Here is a 21,731-nt window from a genome sequence, read left to right on the forward strand (position 1 = left end):
ACACTAAAATATTGGAAGGCCAGTAGCACAAAAACAAGTTAAATCACTTATTACGTATTAACTTGTCTAGCATTTCCTTAGGTTTAGTTGTTTTTCCCCCAAGTAAACAGTCCTCTAGGAAGTAGACTCCAATTGCAAGGTATTGTAAACTAATTTCATTTTTAAAACAACTTTTGTTTCTGTATTAAAGGTACTACAGTCCTTAGGAGCCATCTTACCTATTGCCTGCAAGTTCCCATTTCTTATAGACTGCAGCTGTTGATTAAATGTGGGAAATATTTGATTTCAAAATTAGTGGCAGACTTGAGGAAACAATAATTCAGGCAAAATAGTTGATTACTGTCTCACTTTTGTACCCAGTAGGCAATGATTTAGGCTCCAATCGTGCAACTAGATCCACGCAGGAAAACCTTTGTATCTGTATGGAACCCCCACTGGAGTTGGGGGCTTTGTGCACAGGCAAGGTTTTGCTCTCACAGATCCTTAATTTGTGAATTAAAAACTCCAGGGCACACTGCACTGAGATAAGAGAGCAACCCACTGCTTTTAGTAGCACTTCCTCCTCTTTCTTTTCCTCCCCAACCCAAAAGAGAGAATGAAATGTTAGGTTCTGACATTTGTGCTTCTCATTGCCAGCCAAACCTAAGCTCCCTCTATCTATCAGGATTTTTCACCATTTCATTAAGCCATAGGGTACTGACATCTGGGATCCTCTTTACCTGTACAGATGGACCCTTAGTTCGAGTGCCCTTGAAGATTGAAGACCTTGAGGGTGCCAGTGGCCATTGCTGAGTGAGAAAAAACATCTTTCAAGGGAAGTTCCAAAAAGGTAAGATACTGTTTTAAACGCTGTTCTTGACTCCCTCACCAAAGAAGGGTGGGAAAAATAACTTCTTTGTAGATTATCAGATTCAGTTAAATTGTCACTTGATGCCATTTCTGCCAATCTTGATTAGTTGATTTGTTTGGCAGCATAAGGGCATAATAAATGTGATATACAGTATGTAGAGATATAACCTGAAGTTAAAATTGTCCAAAAGTATTAAAATAAAATGAGATTGAATAAAAAGGTTGACACATTAAATTGTATAACTAGTGATTTCAGATTATTTCAAGCACAAGCCTTCACTTCTATAGATATTCCTGCACCAGCAGATGGATTACATGACCCAATAGGCCTCTTCTATGTCTTACTGCTGATTCCTAGAAATGTTACAGTTTTCTTCCCATGTGCATTGCCAGCAGCTCCTTGAAGATTGGCTATAGTTTTCAGCTTTGTTGCATGTTTCTTGTTCAGTCAACCAGTGTTTCCCAGATTTTTGGAAGCTGAGTCCTTAGTAAGGAAAATGAAGTCAACTGCCTTTAGCCCTATTGTGGTGTAAAATGTGAACAGGTCTATCCAAAATAATTGGTCACTCTCTGTAGATCTTCATAATGTGATATTCCTCAACTTTGTCATGTGTTTTGATCATTTAAATGATTGGGATAGTTCATACCTTAAATCTAATCCACACTGTCTGCAACTTCAGGGAGACACCACTTTATCAGTTATACTTGGATCAAGCTTTCTTCGTAAGCATAATAGCTAAAAGTTCTGGAAAACAATTAAGGCCTATCCATGCCCTCCTTTCCTCCACAGCTGCTACTTTGCATCCTACATTTTGGGAAATGCTGTAGTAAATATTAACAAAATGGATCAGATTTCTTCCTGGTGTAACTCCACTAAAGTCCAGTGAATTACATCAGGCAAGAGTGTGGCCCAGTGTTGTGTGGTGTTTTTTGCAGAAACTTAAATCTTGTCCGTTGATTTTAATTGAGAACAAATTTGCATTTAAATAAATGCATAATTCACTAATTTGATAGGCAAACTGCAAAGTCTTTGCCAGTGTGTTTGCAAAAGTATCTTTTGGAAAAGGAAATAAAACTTGTTCATGGTTTGGTTCCCAAATGCTGGGGAAGTCAGAGGCAAATTGTCTTAATGAAAGGCTTATTGTTAGGACCTTACCAAATTTCATAAATTTCCCGGTCATAGCATTTTAAAAATCTTGAATTTCATGGTTTCAGATATTTAAATCTTAAATTTCATGGTGTTGTAACAAAGCATGAATATGTATTTGAAAACAGCAAAATATAAACTTGTAAAGCTCATGACGAACCCCCTGCTCCTCCCAAAAGAGTGACAACCCCCCACTGGCGCTGGCTTCAGAGCTGGGTGCTCAGCCAGCAGCCACCACTCTCATGTCACCCTTACTTCTGTGCTGCTGCTGGTGGTGCTGTCTTCAGAGCTGGGTGCCCGGCCAGCAGCCGCCGCTCTCTGGCTGCCCAGCTCTGAAGGCAGCACAGAAGTAAGGTTGGCCATACCGCAACCCCCCTACAATAACCTTGTGACTCCCTTCTGGGTCGGGATCCCCAGTTTGAGAAACGCTGTATAGTATAGAGTAAAAAATACACAAAAGATCAGATTGCAAAGGGAGATCAAATTTCACCTTTTCAACCTTTATCCTTTTCAACTTTTACCTTTCAGAATGAAAGATGAATTTTAATTTGTTAGGACTTTGAGGCCATCTGGAAGCATTGTAAAAGGAAAAATTTAGAAGTAGGTGATTTAGTCTCTCAACTTCTTGAGTTTAAAAGAAAATTGGATTAAATACAGTAAAATGCAGTGTACCATCCTCAACAAACTGAATACTTTTGACCTCTTGTTTTTAATTTCCATAGTGAACAGCTAGAAGAAAGTTACTAGAATGAATGAAAATACCCTCTGCCGCTTCCAAAGCCCAGGTAAGTAAGGCTAATTAAATGATATAGCACAGTGGCTCTCAGCCTTTCCAGACTACCGTACCCATTTCAGTGGTCTGATTTGTCTTGCTTACCCCCAAGTTTCACCTCACTTAAAAACTACTTGCTTACAAAATCAAACATGAAAATACAAAAGTGTCACAGCTCACTATTACTGAAAAATTTCTTACTTTCTCATTTTTACCATGTAATTATAAAATAAATCAATTGGAATAGAAATATTGTATTTACATTTCAGTGTATAGTATATAGAGCAGTCTAAACAAGGCATTGTCTGTATGAAATTTTGGTTTGTACTGACATTGTTAGTGCTTTTTATGTAGCCTACTGCAAAACTAGGCAAACATCTAGATGAGTTGATGTACCCCTTGGAAGACCTCTGCATACCCCGCAGGGGTACACACATCCCTGGTTGAGAACCACTGATTCTAACTTACTGTATTTAAATGTTTACAGAACTTGTAGATGCTGCAATTAGAGTGACCAGATAACAAGTGTAAAAAATCGGGACGGGGTGGGGGGTAATAGGTGCCTATATAAGAAAAAGCCTCCAAAATCGAGACTGTCCCTATAAAATTGGGACATCTGGTCACCCTAGCTGCAATACAAAGGCAATTATTTTAATGTAGGATTTCAATTTAAATTCAACAGTATGACTCCAGCATGTTGCTTGGTAATGCAATGGTTTAAAAGAATGGCTGAAATTTCAATAGTAAAATTGTGTGTTGAAAAATGATTCCCTTCAGGGTGAGTTCAGGATGGCATGATATTCTTGATGACTTATTTCCCTAATTTTGATAAAGGCTTCCTGTAATTATGTTTATGCTTAAAACATATTTTGATCGTTTTGCAAATAAATGCTTTTAAAAAATCACTTTGGAAGTGCAACTGCTGGGTTAAACTTAGCTGTGTGTGAGACATATCTATTAAGTTGAGATTTCACTTTTCAGAAAATAGAAGAGTTTAAAATAGCACTGTTTTCTTTATTTGTTGTGACTGTTTACCATTAGCATTAAATGAATATGGTTCCTTTAGATTAATGGAAGTATCAGTAAATTTAAGAAAAACTTTAATTTATTTCTACTGCAGGTCAGAATTAAGATATTTGAAATTAATTTAAGATGTCTGTTTCTAGCTTTGTTAGTTTTTGTTAGTTTTCTGAATTTCTTGGTAACCTTAATAGTTTGTTTTTGTGTTTTTAAATTTGTTAAATGCAAGGTGTTCTTAAATTTGCTAATGGATCTGTTTTGAAACACTATTGTACATTGTATGGGCATTTTAAATATGTGACTTAATGCAGACAATGGAACCCCTTACACTGAATCGTGCACTGCCGAATGATTGCCACACATACATATGAAAAAGCAATGGACTAAAAAGTAGTAACACAGTTCTTCAAGTTACTGCACATGTGGATCCCATTTCTGGTGTCCATGTGCCCCATCACATGTGAAAATGTTTTATATTCTACCATTGCCAATAGGGGTCACATATATGCTCTTTGTGGCCTTGTGTCCCCTTCCCTCAGGGCTTAAAGGGTACAGCAACCACCACGAAGTTCCTTCTTACCATGAGGCAAAGTCAGAATAACATAGTGTCCCTTTGTAGTAATCTTGTTACGTAATAATTTGTTTATACTTAATAGCTAATTTACTTGTTACTGTTTCAAGTAGCATATTCTCAGTAGGTCTTAAAAAAAAAAAAAAAAAGGCAGTCACTTATGGCAGAGCCCAGGCTTCAAGCCATGTCCTCCTGTGGGGAGATTGCAACAGATGCCTTTACTGTCTGGGTGAGGAATCTGTCATGGCTAAGTGTGCAGTTTGCAACTCTTTCAAGAAGTGCGCACACAAAGAGTGGTAGTCCAAACTGAAGCTTTATCTTAGGGAAAGGTCCATGAGAGTTATGTCTGACTCAGCACAGACCTGATACAGAGGAGTCTGTTTTCCCAGCTCATCTCTCCAAGGCCTCTGTCACCAGAAACGTGACACCTAATTCAGGAGCAATTAAAAAAGATTCAGGTCCCTCGGAGCAGTCAGAGACCCTTGCTGTCCAAGGACTGAGTGACTCTGACTCTGTTTCCTGGCACCAAGCCCTCTCTTTGCTGCCGGGAGTGCAGAGTTCTTCAAAGGATCTGTGCTAAGAGTGCAGAAGAGTACTGCCATGCTGCACCACTGCACAGAGCTGATACAGAAACCTTCCTCTACTTCTTCAGTTAAAAGATCTCAAGGGAAGGAGCTCAAAGGGTCATGTGACTTCCTTCTCATTAGCACTGGCTTCAGCAGCACTGGCAGCTTTGATCAAAGTCTGCTGTGCACCAGTGGTTTTAGCTGCAGAGGAAGCTTCAAAGCAGAGAGGCATCTATAGCATCCTCCTTGCAGGGACCTTTTACAACTAAATTTGCAGCTCCAAAAGCTTCTTATGTGTCTTCATTAGACCTTAGGGTCACTCCAGCACCTGAGTCACCAAGCCTGGCGGTTTCTCTGATCTCAATACCGGATGGAGCTCCTCCTCAAAAAGAAACCTAGCGTGCATCTAATTAAAATATCTTTGAACCAACATGTCAATACAATCAAGGATTTAACACCCGCTCAAATCCTTCAGTCTCCTGTCATGGCTTCTGATTCCTCTATAGACTCTAGCAGGAGTCCTCCACCAAAGAGGAAGTCAGACGGACGGAAACAAAAAGTTTAGGGAGGCATATGAACAAGAGCCTCCTAATTAACCTAAAGATGCCTGTTAGTTTGACCTCAATTGTATGCAAGGTCTTGGAACAAATTTTGAAAGAGAAAATAATTAAGGACATAGAGGCAAACGGTAATTGGAATAAAATACAACATGGTTTTACAAAAGGTAGATCGTGCCAGATCTTTGAGAAGATAACTGATTATTATTATTGTTTTAGACAAAGGAAATGCAGTACATCTAATCTACCTGGATTTCAATAAGGCTATGATACAGTTCCGCATGGGAAATTATTAGTTAAATTGTAAAAGATGGGGATTAATATGAGAATTGAAAGGTGGATAAGAAACTTGTTAAGGGGAGACTACAATGGGTCATACTGAGAGGTGAACTGTCAGGCTGGAGGGAGGTTACTAGTGGAGTTTCTCTGGCCTCAAGACCATCCCTATCTTATTTAACATTTTTAATAATGACTGTGGCACAAAAAGTTGGAGTGCGCTAATAAAATTTGTGGATGACACAAAGTTGGGAGGTATTGCCAATACAGAGGAGGACCGGAATATCGTGCAAGAAGATCTGGAGGTCCTTGAAAACTGAGTAATAGAAGTGGGATGAATTTAATAGTGCAAAGTGCAAGGTCACGCACTTAAGGACTAACAACAAGAATTTTTGCTACAAGCTAGGGACTTACAGTTGGAACTGACAGAGGAGGAGAAATACCTGGGTGTTTTGGTTGATCACAGAATTACTATGAGCCGCTAATATGATGCAGCTGTGAGAGAGGCTAATGCAGTCCTAGTTGCATCAGATGAGGTATTTCCAGCAAAGACAGGGAAGTGTTAGTACCATTATATAAGGCACTGGGCGAGACCGCATATGGAATACTGTGTGCAATTCTGTTGTCCCATGTTTAAGAAAGATGAATTCAGACTGGAACAGGTGCAGAGAAGGGCTACTAAGATGATCTGAGCAATGGAAAACCTACCTTATGAGAGGAGACTCAAAGAGCTCGGTTTGTTTAGCCTAACCAAAAGAAGGCTGACAGGAGATATGACTGCTTTCTCTGAATATATCAGAGGGATAAATACCAGGGAGGGAGAGGAGTTATTTAAGTTAAGCGCCAATGTGGACACAAGGACAAATGGATATAAACTGGCCATCAACAATTTTAGGCTTGAAATTAGGTGAAGGTTTCTAACCATTAGAGGAGTGGAGTTCTAAAACTGCCTTCCAAGGGGAGCAGAGTGGGCAAAAAACCTAACTGCCTTCAAGACTGAACTTGATAAGTTTATGGAGAGGATGGTATGATGGGACTCCCTACAAGCATGTAGCCATTCTGCAGCTACTAGCAGCAAATATCTCCAATGGCTGTTCATGGGACACTAGATGGGGAGGGCTGAGTTACTACAGAGAATTCTTTCCCAGGTGTCTGGCTGGTGGGTCTTGACCATATGCTCAGGGTCCAACTGATCACTATATTTGGGGGCAGGAAGGAATTTTCCCCCAGGTCAGATTGCCAGAGACCCTGGGGGGCAGCGGGGTTTGCCTTCCTCTGCAGCATGGGGCACAGGTCACTTGCAGGTTTAAACTCTTTGTAACTTGAAGTCTTTAAATCATGATTTGAGGACTTGAGTAACTCAGCCAGACATAGTGGGTCTATTACAGGAGTGGGTGGGTAAGGTTTTGTAGCCTGCAATGTACAGGAGGTCTGACCAAGTTATCATGATGTTCCCTTCTGACCTTGAAGTCTATGATTCTATGAGATGCTAATTCTCACTATGCCCCTTGGTTTCCTCCAAAAGGGACACAATATCCCTTTCCCAGATGGCCATATTGGTTCTCATGGCCTCGATATCGTCCATTTCAGGAACAATATTCCCACAGTAGACAGGATCTAATTGTGAATCACCTGCTGCAAACTCTTATAAGTCTGATCACTCTCTTCGAGTTCAAGATACAGAGGAATAACAAATTTTAAGTGATGGTGAAATACCAGCCCATCAGGACAATCCGTCTGATGCTATACTTGGTGGTTCTTCCTTACCTGATGGAACCATGTCACAGGCTACACCTCTTTCAGCTGATGATTTTAAAACTTTTCAGGAATTATTGAAGCATATGGCAAAAACACTAGAAGTTCCTTTGGAGACAGTTCAGGAAAAAGCATATATAAACCCTTTGATATTCTACAGCCAGCATCCCAGAGCAGGGTTGCGTTACCTATTAATGAAGGAATATTGGATCTGGCAGAAGATCTCTGGGCTCCATTTCCCAGTTCTGTTCCAATAATAGATTACCTCTTAGATAGTCCCAGGTGCTTTAAATATATCTCTTCAGTCAAAGTCTATTTGGCAGTGATATCCGCATTTCATCCTCCAGAAGAGGGAGGTGCAACTTCATCAATCAGTGAATAGATTTATGAAATTTTCCCCCCACATTTTCCTCCTGTGAGAAAGATTGCTCCAGCATGGAACTTCAAATTTAATGCTTTCTTCACTTGTGGCCCACTTGCACTTGACCTCCTTGAACCTCTATCAAATTGTCCAATTCATCTACAGACAGTGAAGTAGCATTCCTGGTGGGAATTACATCAGCATGTAGAATAAGCAAATTACAATCCCTAACGATAAATCCTCTATACAGTTTTTTACATGAATAGAGTAACTATGAGACCACATCCATCTTTTATTCCTAAAGTACTCAAATTTTCATATCAATCGATGCAGTCGTTTTCCAGCTTTTTTTCCAAAACCTCATTCTTCACCTGCAAAATTACATACATTAGATGTGAGGTCACCATTATATTACCTAGGTAGCACTAGATCTTTTGGTAAAATGCCAAGACTTTTTTCTTTGTTTATGATAATAAATCAAAAGGGATGGCTAGAATGGGTATAGATTATATTAGAACTGCTTATAATATTAATAAGAGTCCTCCATCAAACATGCAAACTCACTCCACCAGAGTGCAAAGAGCCTCAATAGCATGCTGAAGTTGGGTTCCAAAATCAGAAATATGTAGAGCAATTACCTGGTCTTCAGCTCATATGCTTACAAAACATTATTAAGTCACAGTTTCAAGATCTGATGCCCATTTTGGAAGAGGTATTTTGCAGTCTCTTTACAGATAACTTCTAGCTTCCACCTCCTTAAAGAACAGTTACTTATGTAGTAACTGGGGTTCTTTGAGATGTTCTTCACATGTAGATCCCATGACCCGCCCTCCATACCGGCAGCTCAAAGTCTTACAAATGAGGATTCTGGATGATGAAGGAACTGAGTGGCAGTTGGGGTTGCTGTGCCCATTATGCCCTCAGGGCATGTGTGACCCCTATTGGACACTGCTAGTGAAAATGTTCTGAACTCCTTTGCTGGGGCACATGGACACCATAAGTGGGATCTACATGTGCAGAACATCTCCAAGAACCACAGTTACTAACAGGTAAGTAATGATTCTTTCCATTGAGCTTATTATGTTATTGAGATCATCAATATCATTATATTTCTACAAAAAAAGTTGGGTACAATGTGTTTATATTCAGATATCAATTGCTCTACACATTTATAATGTACAACTCACCATAGTGTTTAGGCACTCAATTGACACAATATTAAAGATACCACCTTAGGTGGCCTTTAAAACAGGGCATTTCAATTGGTGGCGTGTGGCTTGCTGGTAGGTTCCAAGATGCGCCTGCTGGGTGAGCAAAATCCCTTGTTCACTAGGATCCAGCAGGAGCCAGGGAAGGAGCAACTTGCAATCTCTCTTCTCTTGCTCTTTCTGCTCTGCACTTCAAAGCCTACCCATGAAAAAAGAAGGAAGGCTAGGGGAGCACCTACAAAAAGTGGAGAGAAACAACAGCCACTTAAAGTAAGTGGAGTGTGGTAAACAAACACAACATTGAATTCCATCTGGTGAATACCAGATGGGTGATACTGGCTTTACTACACTTATCCAGTAGCCTAGTTCATATTTAATTTATTTAAGGGTTAGAACCAGCATTTTCTGTTAATAGACCATTTCCATTAAGTGTTTCTAAACAGTGTTTCAATATTTTTAGCCTGTGTCCTCTGTCAACGAACTGATGACTGTCCTGAAAAATATGGAGAAAAGAGAACTTACAAGGAATACAATCTCACTGTTCATTACTACTGCTTGGTAAGTATTTCATATTGATCCTGAACTGAATTCTAGGAACTTACCAATTTTTTCTGATGAGAATTGGTAAACTAAACAGCAGTGAACCTGCAACTCTTTGTCTGCAAAATTCCAAGATCTCTCTTCTAATTTCCAAATTATTTTCTTTTGGGGAGATTTATTGAGCCTTTTCAATTATTTTAAAGATACAGCAGCAGAAAGAAAACACACCATAATAGGTTGTTACTCACTGTTGAATAGTCACATTTGCAATTAGCACATTCCCAAATCATAAAAACTTGATGGCGTTTTCAAAAATTGGTGGTAATGGATCCATGTTATCCCATCTAATTCTTCATTTAAATTAAGATTTAGTTTCATAATTTTAGGATCTAAGAACTCAAGCCTTCATTAAAATATTTCCCCTACCCCTTTCAGTATAATTCTGTTTTTAGCAGCATACATGTAATTCGTTGTTTGCTATGTGTTGTTCCTCACTTTGCATTATCTGGCTTCATTATAGCGCTAGCAGCAGTTTTCAAACTGTGGGTCGGGACCCCATTGTAATGGAGTCGCCAGGGCTGGCATTAGCTGATAGAAGGGGTTGGGTTTTGAACTTTGAACCAAGATATCCTGTTTCTAAAATAAATGTAATAGTCATTGAAGTTAAATAATGTTAAACAAAACCAAAATTTTAAACAGTCCCCCTAAAATTCCTTTTGCTCTTTCTTATGGTATTATTGTTTTACTAGTTCTTTAATTGTCATCAGTTTTCCTGGGCAGACAAGACCTGAAGATCCAACGTAAAAATCTGGGGGGGGAATAAACTACTAAATGTACACACACTTGTGTGCGTGCACATGGTTGCAGGCTGCTATTACAGTTTATGAAGATGGAAAAAGGTGCAAGCCCATAGTTTTTCTTTGTAGATTACTTTTAAGGTATTGGGATAGATTCTGGCTCTCACCAACGCCCCTATACGCTGCTTTGGCCGTGTAAGGAGGCCACAGTAGACTATGGGAGAATTTCCTGATGCAGAATCAGCATAGGGCTGATGTAAGAGTCCCTATGCAGTCCTCCTTCGCAGATCCCTGTGTGGAGAGTGGGAAGGGACATGGTTGTAGCACTAAGTGCTTCAGAGATTCTGGGCTGCAAAGCAAGTTGGGTAAGGCTACTGTAAGTTAGAGCTTCTTTACTGCAGGCCATTGGCCATTCACCTTCTTGCTCTGGGGAGCACCTTCAGTTCTGTGTGCCTTTGAAGAAACAACATAAAACATAGCTTATCGTTGCTGCATAGTGAATTATCCACATGAGTCGTGTTAGTGTAGTGGTGGGCAACCTGAGGGCTGCATGGGGTCCATCAGGGTAATCTGATTGCAAGCCGCAAGACGTTTTGCTGATGTTGACCGTCCGCAGGCACAGCCCCCTGCAGCTCCTAGTGGCCGCGATTTGCAAGGACATGCTGGCCGCCGCTTCCCGCAGCTTCCATTGGCCAGGAACAGCGAACCGTGGCCACTGGGAGCTGCGGGGGGCCGTGACTGCAGATGGTCAACGTCCGCAAAATGTCTCATGGCCCAGAAGCAGGTTGCCCACCACTGTGTTAGTGTCTTTAAACCAATTATGGTTTTTACTTAAGTCCTGTGGATGCAGTAAGAGCTATAGGCTTCTTAAGAAACAAAAAGGACACAAGGTGCAATTATTTCCTTGATATTTTTTTCTATTATGACAGTTTCAGATATTTCATTAAAATCTGTCTTTATGATTCTTACAGGTAACTATCACATTTGTGTTCCTGTTGTTTTTTTCTCAACATATATCATTGTACACTACTGTGTTCTCATTTCCCACTTGTCGAACAAGAGTTCCAAGTTATTCTGATGAATTTTTGCTGTTTATTTTATTATGCAGACAATACTCTTCTAATTTCTTTAATGAGCTTCCAGTTTGGTAATGTATTTCAGCAAGGCTTTTTACACAAATAAAATATCTTGAATACTTAGCTTGTCTACTCAATATGTAGCAGTATCAAAGGGCCATCAGATTATTTTGGCATGATCTGTTTCTAAAATCCTTGTTGGCTTTACTCAGTAGATTCACCTATTCCTTGTGCTTTCAAATAAATTATAGTCTGTGTTTTTATTAAGAACTGATAGAAATGTAGGCCCTACACTGTAGTAGGACGAAGTAAACCTAGACCACCATCCCAGACAGGCATTTGCCCAACTTGTTCTTAAACAGCTCCAATGGTGGGGAGTCCACAAACTCCCTTCATATTCCAGTACTTAATTATATTTATAGTTAGATAGTAGGAAAAACTTTCTAACCTAAATCTCCCTTGCTGCAGCTTAAGCCCATTGCTTGTCCTACCTTCAGAAGACATGGAGAACAATTGATCACTGTCCTCTTTATAATAGCCCTTAACATATTTGAAGACTATCAGGTTCTCCCCAAAATCTTCTCTCAAGACTAAACTTGTCAAGTTTGTTTAACCTTTCCTGATGGTAAAAGGTTTGGAAAACCTGACCAATTTTTGTTGCTCTCCTCTGGACTTTCTCCAATTTGTCCACATCTTTCTTAAAGTGTGGCGCCCAAAACTGGGCACAGTACGCCAGCTGAGGTCTCACCAGTGCCGAATAGAGCAGAACAATTTCCTCCTGTGTCTTACATATAACTCTCTTGTTAATACACTTCAGAATATTAGCCTTTTTGACAACTGCGTCATTATTGACTCATTCATTTTGTGATCCACTGTAATCCCTGAATCCTTTTCAGCAGTACTACCATGTAGCCAGTTACTCCCCACTTTGTAGTTGTGCAATTGATTTTTTTTTTTTAATTTCTAAGGGTAGTACTTTGCACTTGTCTCTATTGAATTTCATCTTGTTGATTTCAGACCAATTCTTCAATTGGTCAAGGTCATTTTGAATTCAGACCCCTGTGGGACGCCATTAGATATACCTTCCCAGTTTGACAGCGAATCACTGATAACTATCCTTTGAGTATGGTCTATCAGTCAGTTGTGCATTCACCTAACAGAATTTTAATCCAGACCACATTTCCCCAATTTGCTTATTTGTCATGTGACACTGTGTAAAAAACTTTAATAAAATCATATATATATCACATCTACTGCTTCCCCCTATCCACTAGGCCAATAACACTCTCAAAGAAGGAAATTAGGTTTGTTTGGCATGCTCTGTTCTTGACAAATCCATGCTGGCTATTCATTTTAACCCTATTATCCTCTAGGTGCTTACCTATTGATTGTTTAATAATTTGTTCCAATATCTTTCCAGGTATCGAAGTTAGGCTGTGATTGGTCTAGAATTCCCCAGGTTCTCTTTGTTCACATTTTTAAAGATTGGTACTATGATTGCTTTTCTCAAGTCCTCTGGGACCTCACCCATCCTCCATGAGTTCTCCAAGATAATTGCTAATGGTTCCAAGATTGTTTCAGCTAGTTCCTTAAGTACCTAGGGTGCATTTCATCATGGCCAGCCAACTTGGCTACATCTAACTTCTCTAAATATTCTTTAACCTTTTCTTTTCCTATTCTGGCTTGTGTTCCTTCCTCCTTGTTGTTAATATTAATTGGCTTAAGTATCTGGTCACCATTAACCTTTTTAGTGAAGACTGATGCAAAATGGGCATTAAACACCTCCGCCTTCTTGATGTCATCTGTTCTTAGCAGGGAAGGAGAGCTAACTATGAACCTACACTACTTCTTTGAGTAGTGTCCCTATGTGTGCTCCACTTAAGTGTGTCTGCATCCCTGTGCCTAGGATCAGAGATTTTTGGTAGCAGTGCCTGTTTGGGCCGCACATGTGCTCTCCCCGTCATGCTCCACATTCGGGGGCTATAAAGCGCTGTGTGGCCAAACTGCCTTCAATTCCTTCTCAACCACCCTTGGCCTGAGACGGAGTCCCTAACAGAGCTTTTTCGTAGTGAGTTTCTTAGTGCTTTTTGTTCTGGTACCAGAACCTCCTCCCCTGGACAGTGGTTTCCATCAGCATCAACATCAGCTGCTCCACACTCCCCACTGGCTATGAAGAGGAAATCAACAGATTCCTCACAAAAAGTTGCCAAGAAGCGGGCTTCAACTTCGCTTATCAAAGAGCCAGCTAAAAGACAAAGATCTCTGGTGAGATTGGTGGCTTCGTCACCAACTGGCCTAAGGATATGCCAGGATCCTAGGTCCTCTGGTACCATTGCCACTGGTAAGTCCAAGGACCCCAATAGGGCAGGACTGGACAAAAGGGCACTGTCAAGCGATAGTGGCAAGGAAAAATCCAGATCCTCAAAGATGGTACCTACTGAACCACTTAGACTCGCGGTACCAAGCACATCGGCACTGATAAGACTTACGGCGCCACCTGCTGGACACTCAGTGGAGCACAGAACAACCTCAGCACTGACAACCTCTTCCACTGCAGCGGCACCGATGCAAATGCCTTCCACAGTACTGATGATGGTGGTGCCAGTACTGCAGGAATTTAGACTTCCAAAAGACCACACTGGTTTTTGATACACCTGAATCTATACTTTTGCTTACCAATACCACCACAGTATGCACCTCATCCCCAGAGGTGCATACCATATCTATCCGTCACCCTCCAGGACTGCACCTTCCTTCTCTAGTGATGATGATGATGAGGAAGAGATTTATTCTCTTGCACCATATAGCCCCCCATCACATCAGGGAGCTGCATAAATCAACCCTTATGCTCTGGCAAGATACCATGAAGCCAGAGGTGACCCAAAAGCTTGGTATTGACACCCATGGATTCTCCCACCCATGCCTTTTCCCCCCCACAATGTCCTTATTGGGACCCAGGGGCTGCATACCGGCAACAATTTTCAAGACCCTCCAGAGAGAGAATGAGACACTCCCCATCATCCTCAATAGCTAGGCCACATGAGCCTGAAGGAGAGCCTTTAAAGGAACAGGAAGAGAGACTGGATAAGGAAACCACACCTGCAAGCAATATCTCTTTGTCTTCATGTGATGAAGCAGTCATGCCTCCCCCACCAATGGCAGCAGATGATAACAGGAAATTCCAGGAACTGTTCAGGAGGATAGCAGATTCTCTTAAAGTTCCATTAGAGGAAGTGAGAGAATCACAACATTGATATCTTGCAAACTTCAACGTCAGCAAAAATCGCTCTTCCTATCAATGAGGCACTATTAGACCCAGCTAAAACTATCTGGCAGACTCCGGCCACAATACCCTCCTCCTGAAAGAGGGCAGACAAGAAGTATTATGTACCCTTGAAGGACATGGACTTTTTATGTTCGCACCCTACACCAAATTCATTAGTTGTCAACGCTGTGAACAAATGTAGAAGACAGCACCACACTAAGATGACACCATATGACAAAGATTGGAAGAGATTAGATCTATTTGAACGCAAAGCATATTCATCAACAACTCTGCAATTTAGAATTGCCAACTATGAAGTGCTTATGTCAAAGTATAATCATACAAATTACTCCAAATTGAGTGAATTTATTGAGTATATTCTGGAAGACAAAAAGAAACAACTTCAAGTAATCATGGTGGAGGGTCAGCTACTGGCGCGGACTGCATTACAAGCTTCCTTAGATGCAGCTGACACAGCTGTTCTTTTGATAGCAACAGCAGTGGTCATGCAAAGGGCATCGTGGCTCCATCTTTCCAGATTCCTGAAAGAGGTGCAGGCCACAGTGGAGGATCTCTCATTTGAAGAGTACGAATTATTTGCCGATGAATCCCTCCAATCCCTAAAAGATTCGAGAGCAACATTAAGATCATTAGGTACTTATACACCGATACAAAAGAGAAGACCCTGTAGATACCACGCTATAGAAAGATCTTTCATTTGTCCACATGAGCTACTTACCTACCAGCACTGTAAAACATGACAGCTGGACACACCCAGCAGGAAATTCTCACAAGAATATGAGTGGGAGCTAGATACCATGGTCCTACACAAGCATAGATCTTTCTGCCACGGCCAGGAACAGCAAGTGCCCACAATTCTGCTCAAGAGCAGGACTGGATCATCAATTTCTGGGGGATGCCTTTCTTTCTTCTATATGCCTTTCCTCTTTCCCATTAATACCGAAAGTAATACACAAAATAAAAGAAGAAAAGGCCATGATCATTTTGATAGTCCCAACTTGGGCCCAGACAGACATGGTTCCCTTACCTTTTATGAATGACGGTGTGCCCACCAATCACTCTTCATCCCTTTCCACACTTCCTGTGTCAGGATGCAGGCCAGATTTGCCACCCAAATTTAGAAGTTCTCTATGTGAAAGCATGGCTCCTTGATGGTTCCAAGATGGCGAATTATTTGTTCTGAAGCTGTGAAAAAGATGCTGTTAAATAGCAGAAAACCCACCATACGTTATACTTACCTTCAGAAATGAAAGAGATTCTGAATCTGGTGTGCCAATATACACATCACAGCTATATTTTGTCCCTTGCTGTTGGACTATATCCTAGGACTAAAAATATCAAGGCTATCATCAAGTTCACGGAGGGAACATCTCGTGGCAATTTTGGCCTTAAGATCAACAGGAGTTCACGCATCAAGCAACAAAAAGTTTTCTGAGAGATATTTGGAAGCTCTACCCGTAAATTTGAGATGCTACACCACCTTGGGACCTTAACTTAGATCTGAGATGCCTCACTGGTCCCCCATTTGAGCCCATGGTGACTTGCTCACTCGTACATCTCTCTATGAAGACTGCCTTTCTCATGGCCATCACATCCGCCCAAAGAGTGATGGAAATAGGAGCTCTCATGGCATACCTCCCCACATTACAGTTTTCTTCAAAGATAAAGTTACTTTGAGACCACACCCAAAGTTTGTACCTAAAATACCTTCATCCTTCCACTTGAATCAGCCTATTCATCTTCCATCGTTCTTCCCCAAACTGCACAGGAATAAAAGGAAGGCAATGTTCCACACACTAGACATTAGGAGCCTACTATCTAGAAAGGACCAAACCTTTTAGAAAATCACCTAGACTATTCCTTTCAATTGTGCTCATCCATATCTAAACAAAGACTCTCAAAGGTTCCCATGACCCTACTATAATTTTCCATTCCCTGCCCCTCCTCTTCCCCCAACCCCACCCCCCAATATGTAGCCCTCTATTAAGGCCACGTTTTTAATATACCTACCTGAGGGCTTTAGTCACCTGCATTCTTTGAACCTAGTTTAAAGCCCTCCTCGTTAGCTTGGTGAGTCGGTGTGTGAAAATGCTCTTCTTGTTTAGGTGGAAGTTAGACTAGTCAATTGCTAAAGATCTTTTTTTTTAAGTGACTAGGATAAGATTGCTTTTTTCATTCTGGGCACATTCACGTGTTCTAAAACTTTCCTACATTAGGGTTGCTTGTTCTGCAAGGTCCTCAGCCACTGTCTCCTGGACCCTAGAATATATTTAGTTTGGTCCTAGGAATTAGTCAAATAGATTCCTGCAGTTCCTTAGCAGCAGTATGCTGGGAGGAATGGGGGAAAGACTATTATGCCTCTGCAATGAAAGAATATCACTGTCTTAAACATTTTGTTAAATCAATCTACTAGGGTTTTCTGTATTGATACCAATAGATGCTTATAGTCCAGTCCTAGATATTAAAGTTGATTAAAAATAGTTTAGTGTCTTGGAATTTCTTACTAATTTTAACTTTATTTATAGTTGATGTCAAGTGGAATTTGGCAGAGGGGTGAAGAAGATGAAGGAGTTTATGGGTTTTTAATCAAAGACATTAGGAAAGAAGTAAACAGAGCTGCAAAACTGGTAAGAATCAAGCTCCAGTATTATCACTGTTAATATTTGTTTCATCATTTTTGCACTTTAAACTCAATAACAAATCTGGTCTGTAATGAATCTTTAGATTTTTTTTTTTTAATTAAAGAATGATTTTTCTTTACAAATTTGAAATAGTGACCATTGCATTTTTCAGTACTTACTGTACTATGTGTCATATTTAATTCATTTTATGGGCAAGTATATCCTACTTTCAAGTGTCTGAATTCTTATTTTTAAATGATTGTGTATATTGGCAAGTGTGTGTGTGTGTGTGTGTGTATGTGTGTGTATAAATAATATATAATATACACACACATATATAGACAATGGAACTTGGCTGATATTTGTTACAGAAGAGACAGTGATTGAGACCCAATGAGGAAAATTTCATTTTCAGCTCTCCAACAGATTGGGTGTAAACTTAACCAGAGTCTTTGGGACAAAACACAAAGGACTGATAAAACAGATAGTGGGATAGATCCTTACATTTCCAGGATGAAACAAAAACATTAACATTTTTGACAAGTCTAACTCGAATAGCTGAGCAGGAACCAGTTAAGAGAGCAGGTTGTCTAAAATATCCAGATTGCCTCTATGGCATCTGTTGAGCCCCAAACTGTTTGTATATTTTTGTTGATAGAATTATCATATTTTAACAATGGATTCACCAACCTTAGATACCATGATTAAAATACAGAATGCCAACTGATTTGTCAGAGTTTATTTAAGTCTTTGAAAAGTACATAACAACAGTAAATTAGTAATGCTACAATTCTAGCTAGAATATCCTCTGGAACAGTTCAGTATAGCATCATTTCCTTTTCTATACTCCTTATGTCAGATTTCTTTTGTTAATGTTATAATTCCAGCAATTTTAATTGGACTTAAGTTTTAATAGGCTTTCATTTCTAAAACTTTCTCTTAGAAATGTAATATCTGTAAGAAAAAAGGTGCTTCGATTGGATGTGTAGCACCCAAATGCAAACGAAGCTATCATTTCCCTTGTGGGGTTCAAAGGGAATGCATTTTCCAATTCATGGAACAGTTTGGGTAAGTGTTTTATTGTCAGGTATAATTACACTCCTTACAGAATGAGAGGTGCTCTTTTTTGAAATACACTTGCTCTTCTTTTTCCTACAAGAAGAGGGTGTGGGCATTATAAATGGCCTCCTAATTATCTATTTAAGAGAAGAAAGAAACCTACCATTTTTCTTACAATTTAGAGAATCATATTTTGAGGTGCATCGTCTTCTGGTTAAATTTTCCTCACTTTTTCCACTTGGGCCAGAGAGGATGAAATGCTCCTGTCTGAACCAAGAAGCAGGGAATGAATCATCTGATAGCCATGCCTTTTCTGCAGGATACATATGATACTTGTGAAATAGTTTTTCAGTATTTTTAGGATGCAACTAAATGTTAACTCTTAATGTTAGCACACATTTTAATGTTCTACATAAAATTGTGAAGTTGGACGTCAGCTTAAGTATCAGTTTTAAACTCTGAAAAGTAATTATAATAATGATTCCATTTTTGTTGTTTGACTCCAGATCAAATTTGCTCAATTTACAAATGAAAAATATTCTTTTTCTAACTGCTAGTCCTTCAAATTCAGCCTGGGACCTGAAAGTCAAGCTGAATTATCCTTCAATGCATCATCACAAAAAACAACAACAACCCAACAACAAAAAGCTCCCACCGCTTGTTTGCACCGGAACTACATCTACTGTTCAGTTGTATCCAGGCTCCTGCTGATAGTGTGTGAGCATAAAAAGAACACAGTTGATTCTTCATATCCCAGGTTGAGTTTGCAGGGCTGGCAACTGGGGGATGAAGAATAATTTAACTTGTAAACTGAATACATTTTATATGGAACCAATGAGCTATAATAAATATAAATCCAAAGTTTATTTTTAGAGTAGAACCTCACTTTAAATTACTTATATTTTCTCAATCTAACACATGCTTTTTCAAACTCTCAATTAAATCTTAGTTTCTTTGGCTGTTGTGTGGGCTTTGTGGAATTATTCAGAGATTTTAAAAATTAAAATCTGATAATAAAAAAGTAATGTATTGTTATTTTAATTAGGTGACTTTTTTTTTTTTAATGACCATTAATTCTTTTTTGGACCAATACAAAACCTTTGGCGTTTTTAGTAATCTTTTTGAACAACTGATCGGGAATCAGAGAATCCATTTTCTTGCTATTTTATATTAATTTGTTTGTGAATCTTTTTGCATATTGAATATATGCTTTTTTAACCTGTTCTAAAATGATTTATTTCTAAACTACATGTGTGAAAAATTAATACTATTGAAGTCTGCAGTTATGATACAGGATATAATGTTACTGTCTTTAGTATTAATAACAATAGCTTGATTGTTTTTGAAGTTTAGTGTCATTAAGCAGAGCTTTAATTTTCTATTTAAGGTCATATTGTTGGGAGCACCGGCCGGTTCAGAAACTTCCATCTGATGAATCTAGAGGCTCTTCACAGTGTACAATATGCTTGGAATTTGTTGAGCACTTTCCAATGTACAATATACTGAAAAGTCCTTGCTGTAAAAATGCTTGGTTTCATAGAGACTGCTTGCAGGTAAGACAACCTTTTATTCTGTGATGCTCACAACATTTTGTTTTCTACTTAGAATAATAGAACAAATTAACGTTTACATTCTTATTTTAATATTCAATAAATGTAATAAAGCAACATCAAAAATATAAGACTATAACTAACTTTTTCATCCAGGGAGTCTGTTGATTACAGGCCTGGGAAAAAACTAACTAGTTTGTCCATGTTATCAGACCACTAAAATAGAACAGCAACTTTAAAATACAATCTTAGGAACTGCAAGATTGGGAAGATTCCTTTTTAAAGATGTTCTTTGAGATCGTCACACTTCAGCTTGTCTTCAGGAAGGTTCTATTTATAGCCCATATCATAAAAGGATGATGTGGCCTTAGTTACTTCTGTTCCTTCATTTTCATGGCTAGACATGGGTGTAGGAATCTCTTCAGATGCAGAGTGAATGGTGGTGGGGGAGGGGAGAGAAGAGGTCATTGAAAGGAAAGCTCATGCTTTCCTCCTGGAGATGATCTTACAAGCCCAGCCCCTGGATCAGACATTTCCCTTGTGAAAAGATAGAAAGGCACCTTTAGCTTCAAAGTGGGATAAATTTAAGATGATCCTTGCACTGAAGAAGTCAGTGCCAGAACAGAATCCATAAATGTAACGCCCAATCTTCAGGGTACCATGACCTTATTGAGTACAAAAGGATGGAAACAGAGTAAATGTGAACAGTTCAATTAATTTTCTTTTCTGTTTTCTGATGCAGTATCAAGCTCTGAGTGCTGGGGTATTTTTCTTTAGGTGCACAGTGTGCAATAATAAAGACAAATTTCAGAATGAAATGTTGAGAATGGGAATACACATTCCAGAAAAGTAAGTAACTAGCAATAATTTCACAAATAATCCATATTGTATATACAACTCTAACTAAGTAGGATAACAAAGCCAAAACCATGTACTTATTTATGCAGTATAATTAAAATTTGAATGATCATTGGGATTTCCTGGGTTTCTACTGGCAATGAGAGCAGTTTATCTTTATCTTGGGTGCAATTTGCTTCTTTTCAGATCACTCCTTAGATTTGCAGAGTACTAAATTAAGAGAGGCTGCAAATGTAGTGTAGGACAGAGATATATTACTACTAATCTAAATTTTAGAGATACACCTCTACCCCGATATAACGTGACCCGATATAACATGAATTCAGATATGACGCAGTAAAGCAGCGCTCCGGGGGTGCAGGGCTGCGCACTCCGGTGGATCAAAGCAAGTTCGATATAACGCGGTTTCACCTATAACGGTAAGATTTTTTGGCTCCCGAGGACAGCGTTATATCGAGGTAGAGGTGTAATGTTCAATATAGATAAATGCAAGGTGTTATTAGAATTTTTAAAAATTCTAGTATTTTTAAATATGGGCAGTTCATTTTTAAATATGGCCAGAATATTTTTTAAAATATGGGCAGTTCAATTTAATATGGGAAAGCAGGTGCATTTCCCAGCGACTGCTCTCTCATCCTCTCCACACTGTATTTTCTTCACTTTCTTGGTCCAGCCAACCTGTGCTATCACTCCCTTTGTACAGTAGAACCTCAGAGGTCTGAACACCAGAGTTACGAACTGACCAGTCAACCATACACCACATTTGGAACTGGAAGTACACAATCAGGCAGCAGCCGAGATTAAAAAAAAAAAAACCCAAACAAACCAAATACAGTACAGTACTGTGTTAAACATGAACTAC

General features: G+C 39.4%; 1 protein-coding gene across 1 annotated transcript in view; it reads left to right on the forward strand.

Moving 5' to 3' along the window:
• The first annotated feature begins 733 nt into the window (after nt 1-733).
• The window catches only part of G2E3 (G2/M-phase specific E3 ubiquitin protein ligase), a 48,091-nt gene continuing 27,093 nt past the window's right edge, over nt 734-21,731 (forward strand). The window contains exons 1-7 of the mRNA XM_029911508.1: nt 734-829; nt 2,719-2,781; nt 9,543-9,640; nt 17,307-17,408; nt 18,346-18,470; nt 19,849-20,014; nt 20,754-20,860. Of these exons, the coding sequence (XP_029767368.1) occupies nt 2,745-2,781; nt 9,543-9,640; nt 17,307-17,408; nt 18,346-18,470; nt 19,849-20,014; nt 20,754-20,860 (635 nt within the window). The 5' untranslated portion in view covers nt 734-829; nt 2,719-2,744. The remainder of the gene's footprint in view (nt 830-2,718; nt 2,782-9,542; nt 9,641-17,306; nt 17,409-18,345; nt 18,471-19,848; nt 20,015-20,753; nt 20,861-21,731) is intronic.

Source organism: Terrapene carolina, unplaced genomic scaffold (assembly GCF_002925995.2).
Source record: "Terrapene carolina triunguis isolate 2854851 unplaced genomic scaffold, T_m_triunguis-2.0 Scaffold96, whole genome shotgun sequence".
Taxonomy (NCBI): domain Eukaryota; kingdom Metazoa; phylum Chordata; order Testudines; family Emydidae; genus Terrapene; species Terrapene triunguis.